Source organism: Bubalus kerabau, chromosome 9, assembly GCF_029407905.1.
Source record: "Bubalus kerabau isolate K-KA32 ecotype Philippines breed swamp buffalo chromosome 9, PCC_UOA_SB_1v2, whole genome shotgun sequence".
Taxonomy (NCBI): domain Eukaryota; kingdom Metazoa; phylum Chordata; class Mammalia; order Artiodactyla; family Bovidae; genus Bubalus; species Bubalus kerabau.
Window position 1 is genome coordinate 104,930,751 of NC_073632.1, and position 16,010 is coordinate 104,946,760.

At 46.0% G+C, this 16,010-nt stretch overlaps 1 protein-coding gene across 4 annotated transcripts in view; it reads left to right on the forward strand.

Moving 5' to 3' along the window:
• The first annotated feature begins 522 nt into the window (after positions 1-522).
• The window catches only part of MAP3K4 (mitogen-activated protein kinase kinase kinase 4), a 107,173-nt gene continuing 91,685 nt past the window's right edge, over positions 523-16,010 (forward strand). For all 4 annotated transcript variants that reach the window (XM_055536145.1, XM_055536146.1, XM_055536147.1 and 1 more), the window contains exon 1: positions 523-795. In XM_055536145.1, the coding sequence (XP_055392120.1) occupies positions 734-795 (62 nt within the window). In that variant the 5' untranslated portion in view covers positions 523-733. The remainder of the gene's footprint in view (positions 796-16,010) is intronic.

Here is a 16,010-nt window from a genome sequence, read left to right on the forward strand (position 1 = left end):
GACGGCGCTTTCAAAAGCATAGCGCTCCCCTAGACCCCTCCCAGGACCCCCAGGACCCCCAAAGCGCCGGCGCCCGCGCATGAATGACCAGCGTTGCATCCATCCATCTCTGGCTCTGGACGACGGCCTGTCTGTTTGGCTACGATCGCCTTGCTGAAGTTTACAAAGCGCTGGAACGTCTGGAACCCCCGCCTCGCCGAGGCCGCGCCGCCCTGCGCAGGGTGCACGCCCAACGCTGACCGACCACCTGGGCGCACCGGCGCGCACCGCCCGCCGCACACCGGCGCGCACCGCCCGCCGCACACCGCCCAGCTGCGCGAAGCCAGACGGCGGCGCCGCGACCCCGACCGGCCGGCCCGCGCCCACAGCCCCGCCCCGGGCTCCCGCCTTCCCGCCCTCCTGCGCAGGGCTGCTCTCGCCGCCGCCACCGCCGCGCCCGCCGCCCGGGGAAGCTTGTCCCTCGCCATCCGCCGCCCGCGGAAGCGTGTCCCTCGCCGACCGCCGTAGCCCGGCGCTGGCCGGCCGCCGTCTCCAAGATGGCCGCGGCGCGAGCGGCTCCCGCGGCGGGCTAGCGCGGCGGGGGCGGAGCCGAGCCCCTCCCGCACCCCCGGGGCGCCCCGGGCCCCCCGCGCCCGCCTGCCGCTCGCTGCACGCCGCGGCCATGCGGGGCCCCGCGCACGGATGAGAGAAGCCACCGCCGCCGCCGCTAGCCTGCGCCGTCACCTCAGCCGCCATGGAGGAGCCGCCGCCGCCTCCGCCGCCAGAGCCCGAGCCCGAGCGCTGCCGGGCGGCGAGGTGAGCGCGGCGGGCCCGGCGCCCAGAGCGGGACGCGCCGTGGCCCGAGGGGGGCGTGGGGTGTCGGGGTGTTTTGGGGGGTCCTCCGCTTCCCGCCAGGTGCTGCGGGAGCATCCAGGGGGCCGCCGTGGCGCAGCCCGGGGCGGTACCCGGGGCGGGCGGACAGGGCGGTCGAGTCGCGCGGCCGGGGCGCCGCGGGGTCCGCGGGAGCGCCCATCCCGCCGGCCTCGCTGCGGCTTCCCATACTCGCGGGGGGCGCGCTGGGAGACCCCCCACCCCCTGCCCCGCGCTGCAGCCGCGACCCTCGTCTCCAGCGAAAACACTGCCTCCCCTGCGCCCCTCTCCGAGGCAGGGTGGACGCTCGCGAAGCAGATACACGCTGGTCGTGTCCGTTCTCCTCCTGCCGTCCGTTTTTGCCCACCGCCCCCCCCTCCCCCAATCCCCGAGGATGCCTGCTGAGAAACTGCATTTAAGCTCTGCAAACAGGTTGCTTTCTTTTTCCGAGGGCACCCCCCCCCCCCCCACCCCTTTCCCGGCCGTCGGTAGGAGCCCGGTGCAGACGGTTGCTCGCACGTGCATATCAAGTAAAGGACCGATTTGTGCACAACTTGGCTCCCCCGCCACCATCCCCGCGGGAAAGTTCTAAGATGGAACTTTGGTACCCAAAGCGTGCATGTGGCGTTCGGTTCCCCTAGAGACTCTGTTCCGCAATGATTATGCCGTTTTAGTGACTGGGAGACGGAAACGCACCATAATCCAGGAGCACTCCGTTCCTCTTGCGTGCCTCTGTTTGTCCATTCAAATGCCCTCTTACCCCCTGTCCTCTGCATCGCCCCGTATAAACTTGGAGACTGCTGCCCCCTGTCCCCGTAAGGAAAATAACTTCCACATCTGCTCCTGCATCTTAACTGTCTTGCTGTGTAGTTGCAGGAATAAGGGAGTTAAGTGTTCTTTTTCCTCCTTAAAGAAGTTTTAAAAGTCCATAGCTGTAGTTTGAACCGAATACAGGAACCACATTCGTGCCTGTTATGACCCAGTCGGCCCAAACAGATGTGTTTTTTTATAAGCTGTGAAGAAAGTCCTTCTTCATTTTCCTTCATTCCAAACTCCTGAGATACTCTGGTGAACTTTTAGGGAACAGCTTCTCTAAGTCATGGTACGTGGTGCAATGAGAATTCGTTTTGGTCCTTTGGAATGTATCTAACATTTTTAGAGCTTTTGTCAGGAAGTTTGTGCATTTGTTAGTAGAGTCATTCTTGAGTATTTTGACCCCTGTAAGGTTCTCTTTAAAAATAATAGTAGCGAGCCCTTATCCCTTGAAACATGCCGTTTCTTTTGCTTAATCTTTTGTTTAATCTTTTGTTTAATCTTAACCTTTTTTTGTTTAATCTTAATCTTTTGTTTAATCTTGACCAACAGCCTTATGAGGTATGTACTGTTACTGTCTCTTTTCAAGATGAGGAAACTGAGGCACAATGTTAATTGTTTTGTCCAGGCTTTCACAGCTAGTGCTGAGCTCAGGTCTGGCTGCACTTTCCCTGTGTCTGATCCCCATAAAAAGGAGATGTGATGTCATGATACAAATGAGCAGATCAGAAGTTGTAAGTCTGTGCAGCTGTACTCTGGGAAAAAATGGATGTGAGCATTCTTAGGTAAAAGTAAAAGGAACAGAGAATTGAAAATATGCTGTTAAAAATGACTTTCTCTAATGATGAAAAGAAACCTTGAGTTTTCAGCCAGGTCTCTGTCTTTGTTATAGTAGAAGTAGGTCAGGATAATGGGCTTCATCCAACTTCAAGTGAGTAGCAGTGTACGGAACAAGCAGATCTTAGAAATATTTTTCTTAGCAACATTGCAGTTAATTTTACAATAGCAAATCTGTAAAGCATTACTTGACAGAGCTGTTATTTTCTCTTCTGTACATCCTCATTGTTACCACCACCTCCTGAGTGTGCAGAGCTGACCTCTGACCAGTTTACTGTAGATCATTAGTAGCTGATGTTTCAGGGCTTCTGCAGTTGTTTGAATCTCTGCTGTTTGTGTTTTTAGCCATTTCAGAGAAGCTTGGTGTGCATTTTCAAATAATGCTGGATGCCACACTTGGCCACACTGGGGACCAGTATCGTGCCTTGTGCTACTAGGTTATCTGGTCTGGGGACAGACCAGAGTGAAGCTCCCCATCTGCCATCTTTGTTCACGTCCTTCATGGCGGTGTGTCATTGATCAGGAAGGCTGATCTAATGCACAGGTCTTTGGTGGAAAGCAGGCCTGCACACGTTTGGCCAGGGCTGCAGGGTGGCAGGTGCCAGCCCAGCACATCTGCTCAGCGCCTGCTGACGTGAGAGTTATGCAATGGCCGGGGAACACAGGCAGGTTGAGAGGTGATCGTGCGCTTACGGTGTTACTGCCTGTTGTCATTCGTGGATACCTCTTGTCCTTGTTTTTGATAAATAATTCATGATAAGGATACAGCAGTTGTTATTGTTAGTGATTAAACTTAGGAGTAAATAAGCATTTCTTAACAATTTCTTTTTTAAGCTTCTGGGTCAGTTGTAGGAGGATCCCGAAATTATCAGGAGAGCTATTAAAACTGATCTGGAACGGTTTACTTTTGTGATTTCTTGAATCAGCACTTTAAAAAGCACCGATCTTAGCTACTAAAAGCTGATTGGAGACTGCTTCTATATTCTGTAAGCTTTCATAAAAATATTTACGTTAAAAATAGCCCCATTATTCTTGTTTATTGACTGTGTAAAGTGCAGGTTACTTGAATAACTTTTTGAAACCAGTGACTTTATTATTTACTGTAATATAGTTCTCATAAGTTTATTTGAAGAAAATAGGTCTCGCTGCTAAAAAAGAAGTACTTGGCTGTCCCGTCACTCCTAGGTGATTTGACCCTGTCTCTCCACCTCAGTGCGCCCTTGGAGCCTGCTTGTCTCAGCCCTGACATGGGCTGTCCCTCCCTATGTGTTCTCCCCAGTGGAACCCACCTTGTTTAGCGGCAGGCTCTCCTGGCCACATCAGTGATGGGCGTGGCGTGAGACCCTTACAGGGGGCGCTAACCACTGACCGGGGTGGCTTTGGGCAGAGAAGCCGTTAACAAAGGGCTCCAGCGATGCAGAAGCTCCCCCTTCATATTCTGAAATGGGGACATCTGTCTCTCGGGAAGGACTTTGTGGTTCCCTTTGATTGTCATGTCGTCAGAATCCTCTTCTGCTTCCTCCGTCTGTGTTCTCTGGGTGTCTTGTAGATCTGGTTCTGAACCCTGCTGAAATACGGGGATAGAAAGGCTTGATTGCTTACTGCGTGTGTTTGCCTTAATAACTTCCTGTTACGTCATAATTCCTCATTCCTCAGAGATTATCGTTTTTCACTCATAGCAGTCTGTTGTTTCAGCCTTCTCGTTTGACCAAGTGGTTTGTATTCTTTTTAAAGACACTTTGATGCCACCAGTGGGTAGGCCATTGGAAATGGTTTCTTTAAGGAGTGGAGGAGATGTTAGAAAGGGAGTTTGGCCAGGGACTGCAGTGGGTCTTTATTTTTTTATTTTTATTTTTTTTTGCAGTGGGTCTTTAAAAGCTGGCATTCCCTGGGCAGGATAAGGTGAGCAAGGTCCAGGCATGTAGCTTCAGCTCCCACCTGGCTTCGTCTGTGCGTGGTGGCTCAGTGTACCCTCTTGCCAAAGTATAATTAAGAGATTGGTCAGCATGATGTCAGCAAGGGAAATTAGTGGAATGATCTTAGCGACTGATGTTACCACACCAGGTTGGCTTGCACCCCTGTTGGGCATACCCCCTGCTCCCAGGATGAGAGGCATGTGACAAGAGTCTTACTCTTAGGCTTTCATTGCCCTAGACTTCACACACGCTGCTTTTTTCCCCCATTGATCACTTGTTATTCAGTCACTAAGTTGTGTCCGACTCTGTGACACTATGGACTGCAGCACGCAGGGCTCCTCTGTGCTCCACTGTCTCCTGGAGTTTGCTAAACTCATGTCCATTGAGTCGGTGATGTTATCCGACCATCTCATCCTTTGTCGTCCCCTTCTCCTCCTGCCTTCAGTTTTTCCCAGCATCAGGAGCATCCAGTGAGTCGGCTCTTCACATCAGGTGGCCAAAGTATTGGAGCTTCAGCATCAGCATCAGTCCTTTCAATGAATATTCAGGGTTGATTTCCTTTAGAATTGACTGGTTGGATCTCATTGCAGTCCAGGGGACTCATTGATCACTAACTTCCCTCAGTTGGTTAAGTTATAGTGTGTTTGTTTTTAACTTTTCAGTTCAGTTCAGTCGCTCAATCGTGTCCAACTCTTTGCGACCCCATGAATCGCAGCACGCCAGGCCTCCCTGCCCATCACCAGCTCCCAGAGTTCACTCAGACTCACATCCATCAAGTCAGTGATGCCATCCAGCCATCTCATCCTCTGTTGTCCCCTTCTCCTCCTGCCCCCAATCCCTTCCAGCATCAGAGTCTTTGCCAGTGAGTCAACTCTTCGCATGAGGTGGCCAAAGTACTGGAGTTTCAGCTTCAGCATCATTCCTTCCAAAGAAATCCCAGGGCTGATCTCCTTCAGAATGGACTGGTTGGATCTCCTTGCAGTCCAAGGGACTCTCAAGAGTCTTCTCCAACACCACAGTTCAGAAGCATCAATTCTTCGGCGCTCAGCCTTCTTCACAGTCCAACTCTCACATCCATACATGGCCACAGGAAAAACCATAGCCTTGACAAGACGGACCTTTGTTGGCAAAGTAATGTCTCTGCTTTTGAATATGGTATCTAGGTTGGTCATAACTTTCCTTCCAAGGAATAAGCGTCTTTTAATTTCATGGCTGCAGTCACCATCTGCAGTGATTTTGGAGCCCCCCAAAATAAAGTCTGACACTGTTTCCACTGTTTCCTCATCTATTTCCCATGAAGTGATGGGACCGGATGCCATGATCTTCGTTTTCTGAATGTTGAGTTTTAAGCCAACTTTTTCACTCTCCACTTTCACCTTCATCAAGAGGCTTTTTAGTTCCTCTTCACTTTCTGACATAAGGGTGGTGTCATCTGCATATCTGAGGTTTTAACTTTTAGTCTTCCTTTAATTAGATTATGACAAACCTTGCTTTTCCTGCTTTACTTTGAGGTATATTGTATCCTTGTCCCTTAAAGACAAGGGTTTTTAAAAACCGTCAGTGGTAGATTTTTGCTAATGGTAAGCCTCAGAGGATCACCTACCTTCTCCACCCTCCCCATAATCCATTCCTCTGACCCCGCCCCCCCCCCCCACACACAAAGAGCCCTGTGGCTAGTTTCTGGAAAAGGTGTGGCAAAGATGTCGGTGATTGTTGGTGCTTTCCTAAAATGCTTTTTGTCTCTTGTGAGTGTTGTGTTCAAAAAAGATCATGATGGCATGTGGTTTTTCTGGATTGAAGTCATAAAATTAAGTGTAAAAACCTTAGACCCACATAAAAAAATTCTGTGCAGCTATTACTAAAAAACCATGTTTTTAAGGTGTATTCAGTGACATGGGGAAATGCTCGTGATCTAATTCCTCTACGTCTTCACACCAGTGGGACCTGTTACCGTTGTTAAAAAGATTCCCTGGGCACTTCTGGTTTATGCATAGCCACCGCTGTGCTCAGTAGAGGGCAGGGCACACAGCAGCACGAGTGGGGTGTGGCAGCCAGCCTGGGAGGTGTCTGCTCAGGTCACACGCGTTTCCCCACCAGCTCGGCCTGTCCGCCCCGTCTCGCCACCCCACGTGGCCGCCCCTCTCGTGACCCTGTGGCAGAGACGGAGCTGCCCTTGTCCTCCACTGCCTGGCTGTAGAGATGGCACTTGATGAGAGCTAGGCCCCTGGAGCTCTTTACTAGGATCTTTCAGATGGGAGCTGGAGGACAGAAAAGCTCTTTATAGTAACTGAAACATATCCTGCGCAGTCATGAGCCTGGAGGTAGCTCCCTGGAACTCTAGTCACCGTCTCAGAGAGAAGTAGTCTGGTTTCAGAGGAACCAAGAGAAGTCGTCGGCCGCTGTCCTCTTCTGCTACATTCATTCCCATTTTCTCTTGAGAATTCAACGTGAATTAATAAATCCCTTTATTTTTGTTTAAACTGTTAATATAAATTTGAATTAAAACCCTTATACTTAGTGTGATCCTATTAAAACAAAAAGTGTATATGTGTTTAGAAAATAGGTCAAAGGGATACATGCTACTTTTTTCCTAAAATTTTTCATAAGGAATGTTGCATGCTTTTAGTTCACAATAAAAAGAGAACCTAACTTATTGTACATTTATAAGTTTAAGTCTCTCTACTTTGCATTGTTCCTAAAATTGAAATTGATGAGATTCTATATGCTATACAGAGGGAGTGCTGTGGCCAAATTTTAAATTAATTTAAATTTTATTTTTAAGAATTTTGAATATATGAATTATCTGAGAGGACTGTATCCAGTTGATTTTCTTTAAGTACTCATGGCATAGGCAGTATGAAAATTTGTTTTTGACCTCTAAGATCATTTGTTGTATTTTGCAGACATTGATAGACTTACTAGTCTCATGGATCATGTGGATGCCAAATGTTTATAAGGTAGCAGGGAAAGCTATTAAGACTATATTAGGTATTCTTTTAAAAGCATTTTATAAGTGGAGTTCATTTCAGCGTAATTTCAGAAGAAATAAGCCTTCTGTGGAAAAAAGTGGATACTAAGCTTTGTTTTCAGTGGAACTTTTTTTTTTTTTTTTCCTTTTTGTACATGAGCAGGCTATTTGAGGATACTGCTGAACTGTAGAATGTTCTGAACAGGGCTTATTAGAGGACAGCTAGTTTAGAGATGTAAAATTAACAAACTGTCAACCTTTTTAGTCTTTCAGAAATATTTTGGAAGAAAATTGAATACATGCATTATTTTTATTGTACCATTAAACATTCTGAAGTCTTTATGTGGGAACATAAAAATGTAGGTATAACTTGATTTTCTCACTAAGTGGTTACAGTTAGTGTTTTAAATGTTTAAGTGTTTAGTTCTTACTCCAATACAGAATCGAGCTCTTACTGTTTTGTTGCAAGTCTTACAGATGGAGGGACTCTTGGTGTGCATTTAGTCCTGCTTTGCATTGCTTGTAGACTTTCAGGAGGTTAGAGCCCAAAGGGAGCTTGGGGATCATCTGGGCGGTGCCTTTTGTTTAGAGGTGAGAAGGCCAGCCCGGAGAGGCTGCGGCTTCCCCGAGGTCTCCCTGCTCTTGCTCCCCTTTGCTTCTGTCAGACTGTGCTCCCTTTAAGGTCCAAAGCTCAAGGTGCTGTTCACCTCAGACCTGCACACCAAACACAGCGAAGTACTGTGTTTTCTGGATTAATTGGACTTTATAGGATGGAACAGTGATGAAGGATTTTTAGGGGGTAAAAAAGCAAAAAAAAAAAGAAACAAACCCTACCCTTGGAATCTCCCCCAAACTCATTGTACACAACTTTTTTCCCCCCATGAAACTTTACTTCAGTCTTTCAGGCTCCCAGAATAAAGAGGAGCCAGTGCTCAGACCTTTTTAGAGATCTCATTCTTCTTTCCAGTACTTGGTCTTTAGGCCAAGGCGGCAGTAAGATTGTAATTTCTGTCCTGGGGTGGTGATTCTGGCTGCAGTTGTGACCTGTGGGAGGAAATGTATTTCACAACAGCGTGTGGATGCTGTGTGACTGAAATAAAAATTTATGGAACAGCGCTTGACCTTATACAATATACTCGAGTAATTCTCATTTTTGTTCTCTTCTATTAAAAAGATTGTTCATCATGACTCATTAAATTGATGTTATCATCCACAAGTGGGTTGTGACCCTCACTTTGAAAAGCATGGCTCCACCGAAATGAAGGGAAGCTGCTATTAGACCTTGTCCCTTGAGACTGAGTCGGGAGAGCAGCAGTGTTTGCCACGAAGTGATCTAAAGGCATTTTGAAGAAGCCAGGCATGTTAGGATCTGGCTGTTTTCTTCCTTGAAAACAGCGTTGTTTCCCACAGGCAAGAATAAGAATGCATCTTAATCTTTGTCTCCCAAGGTCGTTCTGTTGGTTGCTTATCCTTAAACATAAGACTTGTAAAGATGAGTTTAAAATTTAGTATAAATTTTGGAGTAATATTGGGATTGGAATATATGAATACTTTAGATAATTTGTTCATTTTTCTCTGAAACACTAATATATATTTATTTTTTTTTCCCCCAGTGGAGTTGTCCTCAAGAAAACGTAAAAAAGAAACTCATTGTCTCCTGCTCTGTGTGTGTGTGTGTGTGTGTGTGTGTTAGGGAACAGCAGCTTTCACTGCAGTGAAGTGTATTTTTAAGAAAACGGTGACCTGGGGTGTTATCTCTACCTGGTCACCTCTTCCTCCTGTCCCTGGTCTTCTCTGAGGCATTGCTCACCATAGGGTCAGCCTTTCCTTGACCTTGTACCCTTTCACCCATGCCTGCGTGCCTGCCCAGGCCTGTCCGACTCTTTGTGACCCTTTGAAGTGTAGCCCGCCGGGCTCCTCTGTCTCTTTGAGATTTTCCAGGCAAGAACACCGGAGTGGGTTGCCATTTCTTTTTCCAGGGGATCTTCCCAACCCAGGGATCGAACCCAGGTCTCCTGTGTCTCCTGCATTGTAGACAGGATTCTTGACCTCTTGAGGCATTGGTTAGATTAAGTCCTTCTGTTAAAAGTCTTCCTGGTCCCCATGGTTTTCCGCCACGTTCTAGTGTCTCAGCATTTGTGATTATCCATTTGTGTGAATGTTTTTTTTATTGTCTGTTGGCCTCAGTAGACATCAGACTCCAGAAGGGCAGAGGCATGGTTGTTTGGCTCACTCTCGGGTCCCAGCTCCTGGCGTAGTGTCGTGATGATCAGTTGGCCCTCTTGTCGGGTGGAGGAGGCAGTGGATGTAGTGGGGAGAGCACATGGGTATTGGTACTAGAGTGAGTGTGTATTAGTCTAGACAGACAGGCTTTGAGCCTTACCTTCTGATTACCAGCCTGTTAAATAGTGGGGAATTATTTAACTTCTTTACGATTCAGTTTCCTTATTTGAAAAGCAAATAATAATAGCACCTACTTCCTAGATTGTTACTAAATTAGATGAGCCAATCACCTTTTACAAAAAGTACCCAGTAAATTTTAGCTATCATTATTACATTTTTTTTCTTCTTTTAATTTTTTTCTTTTAAAGTGATAAGGGGGGAAGTCCATCGTAATTAATTTTCATAAAAGGCCATCAAGTATGCTTTGAGGCTACATATATTTTAAAACAGTTGCAATAATCTTTATCCAGGAAACATTTGTTTTTCTGTGTCTGTGGAAGTCATAAATGAGGATTTGGGGACCCGGCTTTTCCAGATTCCCTCTTTTGCTTCAGCTATAATAATTTTGCGTATTACTCCTAAAGGTACTTGGAATTCTGACCCAAGGATCATAAATCACGCTACTAAAATCAGAAGTGTAATACTATAGGTTGAATGACTCCTTGAGGTCATTACGTATAGCTCAGTCTTTTTTCTCTAGAACTTCTTTTTAGGTTTTTGGTTTAACTTGACATGTCTTTACAACTTAGTACCGTTTTCATTTTTTAAAATGTTATGCATTATGTTTAAAAGTATTGCTTTCCAAATTGATCTAGCTATTATTGCCTTAGAAAAGTGAATGAGATTACTTTTCTTAATCAGTTAGAAATCTCTGATTATAAAAGCAACACATGTCAATTGTAGAAAAGTCTGAGAAGTATAAAGAAGAAAATAGTCATAATCCTACTGTCTAGAAATAGTCACCGCTAACATTTTGGCATATTTCTTTCCTGGGCTTCATCTCTTATCTGTGTGTGTGTGAGAGAGAGATTTACATATGTAAGTTCATATGTGTAAGGCCTTCCTCCATACAGTTTAGCTTGGTGTGCTTACTTGCTTAGGTGTGTATGACTCTCTGCGACCCTGCGGACTGTATGTGGCCCACCAGGCTCCTCTGTCCATGGGATTCTCCAGGCAAGAATACTAGAGTGGGTTGCCCTTCCCTTTTCCAGGGGATCTTCCCAACCCAGGGATTGAACCCAGGTCTCCTGGATTGCAGGTAGATTCTTTACCGTCTGAGCCCCATTAGTAGCTAGCATATCATGAACACTTTCCCATGTTATAACCATATTTAATGACAATCACTATTCCTCATTATCAGTATGCTGTAATTTAATTGCTTTTGAATTACTTTCACAGCAGTTCTGTCAGTCCTGACTCAACCCACTGGTATGATCTCAGAGTGGTTTAAATAGGCCATCGGGAGCCTGTCCCTGAAAGTACACTCCCATGTCCTTCTCCTCAGGCCCAGAGGTGGCCCTTCTTTGCTGGAGACAGGCACCCTGGCCTGGAGCTGATGCCCTGTGCTCTCGAGGAAGCAGCTCAGGGAAAGAAGCCCCTCTGTGGGTGATGGAAAATGTAAGAGAAGGACACAGCGATCCTTCCTACAGGGCGCTTGGCGTGGTCTTGGTCTGCCAGGGGCAACCCCTGTTGCTGCTTCCTAACTCCCCTCGAGGGTTCCGTCAGGGTTCTGTTCCCAGAAGTGCTTCTGATCTCAGTTAATCTAACCAGTCTTTTGTCCAGCTTTTTGAGGTGTTTCCATTTCTTTTGCTGTTATAAGCAGCAATATTATGAGCGCTCTTTTTGGCTCAGTCTTTGTGTATACCCAAGATATTTTATTAGAATAAAATCCTGGAAATGGAATCGCATTATTAAAGAGTATGCATATATTTATGTTAGGTATAATCTGTTCCTCTCTAAGTACAGAATTTTACATATTGAATTATATATAAAATAGAGGCAACTATATAGGCTGTTGGCAGAATTTGATAATACAAAGATAAAAGAAAAGAGAAAGGGAGGCTAGTGACCAATTAGGTGGGACCTGGTAGATTCCTTCAGGTTTTTTTTTTCTAGTTTTAGATTTTGGGGCAGTGTTTGCTTTTATATTGTGTAAGGCGGACGTTTGACACACATGACACATGAAGCAGGATTTGGCATCTAGAAGCGAATGTGCTCTTGAGGAGATGAGCTTTGTGAAGAGAGCACCGCCCTACAGATCCCTTCTGCCCAGCCACTGCCCCTCCTGTCCTCGTCGCCCTGACACCTAGCGACGTTTTACATCCTTCATTTTACATCTTTCATGAGACGTGGTGTTCATGAGATTCATCTGTTTTCTGAGTGATGTGCTGTGCTCAGTTGCTCAGTCATGTCTGACTTTGCGACGTCGTGTCTGACTGTTAACCTGCCAACTCCTCTGTCTATGGGATCCTCCAGGCAAGAATACCTGAATGGGTTGCCATTTCCTTCCCCAGGGGATCTTTCCAACCCAGGGATTGAACCCAGGTCTCCCACATTGCAGACAGATTCTTTACTGTCTGAGCCATCAGGGAAGCCCAAGAATACTGGATTGGGTAGCCTATCGCTTCTCCAGGGGATCTTCCCGACACAGGAATGGAACTGGGGTCTCCTGTATTGCAGGTGGATTCTGAGCTACTGTATTTTTGTTGCTTTAAAGTATTTCATTGTGTAAATGTGTCACAGTGTATTTTATTCACTCAGGGTTTGGGGGAGGGTTGTTCTTGATTTTGCTTTTTTTTTCACCATTGTAATCATTTTTAAGTGTTCAGCTCAGTAGTGTTTAGGTATATTCATTCAGGCTGCTGTGTGGCAAGTCTCTAGAACTCTTCATCTTGCGAAAGGAGACTCTGTGCCCAGTAATTAACAACTCCCATCTCCTCTACCCCAAGCCCTGATGCAGGAAGGTTTCTGAGGTGGCGAACTCCCCAGACTCAGATTTGGCTACAATGATGGAGGCCCGGAATTTCAGTGCAAGTCACTTTGTGAGAAGACCTGTCAATATATCCCTGCACAAAGTTGCCACTCAGGTCAGATCAGTCGCTCAGTCGTGTCCGACTCTTTGCGACCCCATGAATCGCAGCACGCCAGGCCTCCCTGTCCATCACCAATTCCTAGAGTTCACTGAGACTCACGTCCATCGATTCAGTGATGCCATCCAGCCATCTCATCCTCTGTCGTACCCTTCTCCTCTTGCCCCCAATCCCTCCCAGCATCAGAGTCTTTTCCAATGAGTCAACTCTTTGCATGAGGTGGCCAAAGTACTGGAGTTGCAGCTTTAGCATCATTCCTTCCAAAGAAATCCCAGGGCTGATCTCCTTCAGAATGGACTGGTTGGATCTCCTTGAAGTCCAAGGGATCTTGGGCTTCAAGATCCCTTGAAGGGGATCAAGAGTCTTCTCCAGCACCACAGTTCAAAAGCATCAATTCTTCGGCGCTCAGCCTTCTTCATGGTCCAACTCTCACATCCATACATGACCACAGGAAAAACCATAGCCTTGACTAGACTGACCTTTGTTGGCAAAGTAATGTCTCTGCTTTTGAATGTGGTATCTAGGTTGGTCATAACTTTCCTTCCAAGGAGTAAGCGTCTTTTAATTTCATGGCTGCAGTCACCATCTGCAGTGATTTTGGAGCCCCCCAAAATAAAGTCTGACACTGTTTCAACTGTTTCCCCATCTATTTCCCATGAAGTGATGGGACCGGATGCCATGATCTTTGTTTTCTGAATGTTGAGGTTTAAGCCGACTTTTCACTCTCCACTTTCACTTTCATCAAGAGGCTTTTTAGTTCCTCTTCACTCTCTGCCATAAGGGTGATGTCATCTGCATATCTGAGGTTATTGATATTTCTCCCGGACTGGAATGCAAAAGTAGGAAGTCAAGAAACACCTGGAGTAACAGGCAAATTTGGCCTTGGAATATGGAATGAAGCGGGGCAAAGACTAATAGAGTTTTGCCAAGAAAATGCACTGGTCATAACAAACACCCTCTTCCAACAACACAAGAGAAGACTCTATACATGGACATCACCAGATGGTCAACACCGAAATCAGATTGATTATATTCTTTGCAGCCAAAGATGGAGAAGCTCTATACAGTCAGCAAAAACAAGACCAGGAGCTGACTGTGGCTCAGACCATGAACTCCTTATTGCCAAATTCAGACTTAAGTTGAAGAAAGTAGGGAAAACCACTAGACCATTCAGGTATGACCTAAATCAAATCCCTTATGATTATACAGTGGAAGTGAGAAATAGATTTAAGGGCCTAGATCTGATAGATAGAGTGCCTGATGAGGTATGGAATGAGGTTCGTGACATTGTACAGGAGACAGGGATCAAGACCATCCCCATGGAAAAGAAATGCAAACAAGCAAAATGGCTGCCAGGGGAGGCCTTACAAATAGCTGTGAAAAGAAGAGAAGTGAAAAGCAAAGGAGAAAAGGAAAGATATAAACATCTGAATGCAGAGTTCCAAAGAATATCAAGAAGAGATAAGAAAGCCTTCTTCAGCGACCAATGCAAAGAAATAGAGGAAAACAACAGAATGGGAAAGACTAGAGATCTCTTCAAGAAAATCAGAGATACCAAAGGAACATTTCATGCAAAGATGGGTTCGATAAAGGACAGAAATGGTATAGACCTAACAGAAGCAGAAGATATTAAGAAGAGATGGCAAGAATACATAGAAGAACTGTACAAAAAAGAGCTTCACGACCCAGATAATCACAATGGTGTGATTACTGACCTAGAGCCAGACATCCTGGAATGTGAAGTCAAGTGGGCCTTAGAAAGCATCACTATGAACAAAGCTAGTGGAGGTGATGGCATTCCAGTTGAGCTATTCCAAATCCTGAAAGATGATGCTGTGAAAGTGCTGCACTCAATATGCCAGCAAATTTGGAACACTCAGCAGTGTTCCAGGCCACAGGACTGGAAAAGGTCAGTTTTCATTCCAATCCCTAAGAAAGGCAATGCCAAAGAATGCTCAGACTACCGCACAATTGCACTCATCTCACACGCTAGTAAAGTAATGCTCAAAATTCTCCAAGCCAGGCTTCAGCAATATGTGAACCGTGAACTTCCTGATGTTCAAGCTGGTTTTAGAAAAGGCAGAGGAACCAGAGATCAAATTGCCAACATTCACCGGATCATGGAAAAAGCAAGAGAGTTCCAGAAAAAGATCTGTTTCTGCTTTATTGACTATGCCAAAGCCTTTGACTGTGTGGATCACAATAAACTGGAAAATTCTGAGAGATTGGAATACCAGACCACCTGATCTGCCTCTTGAGAAATTTGTATGCAGGTCAGGAAGCAACAGTTAGACCAGGACATGGAACAACAGACTGGTTCCAAATAGGAAAAGGAGTACTTCAAGGCAGTATGTTGTCACCCTGCTCATTTAACTTATATGCAGAGTACATCATGAGAAACGCTGGACTGGAAGAAACACAAGCTGGAATCAAGATTGCTGGGAGAAATATCAATAACCTCAGATATGCAGATGACACCACCCTTATGGCAGAAAGTGAAGTTGCCACTCAGGGGTAGCTAAATTTGAGACTCCTTTCAGCCTAAGGTGCAGGCTTCCCTGGTGGGTCAGTGGTAAAGAACCTGTCTGCTAATGGAGGAGACTGGAGTTCAATCCTTGGGTTGGGAAGATCCCCTGGAGAAGGAAATGGCAACCCACTCCAGTATTTTTGCCTGCAGAATCCCATGGTCAGAGGAGCCTGGTGAGCTATAGTCCATGGGGTCGCAAAGAGTCAGAGACGACTTAGTGACTAAACAACTACTACCAGGCCGAATAGACCCGGAAGACACTTGCATCGTAGAAGTTAGTCTCCACTCACAATGAACATTTTCCCGTTCCCGAACATGATGTTCTCAGCTTCTTGCCTGTGAGTGGATTGGTTTCTGGGAGCCTCTTGCCTGCGAGTGGATTGGTTTCTGGGCATCAGCTGCCCTTTTCCTTTCTTTTCTCCTGCAGTGTTTCAGACAGCACTTACCTTCTGAATATTCTCTCACTCCCCTAGGCCGGTAATACTTGTATTATGTAGGAGTATAACTTAAAACATCCCCTGTCTTCAGGGAATTTATAATCTAGTTGAGAAGAGATAAGGTAAATGGAAACTTTATAATTTGTGATCTGCTGTGGAAATGGTAATAAATTTGCATCTGTCACCCGTGTGCCATCATTCAAATAGTATCACATGTTTTCTGTAATGAGCCTGCAAACTGGATACATATTTTTCAGATGGAGAAAGTGAGTCTTTAAGAGACGTACCAATGTTAGTCCAGAATACCTGGACTCAGGGCTCATTCAGCTTGGTTATACTTTAGAGTCTGTG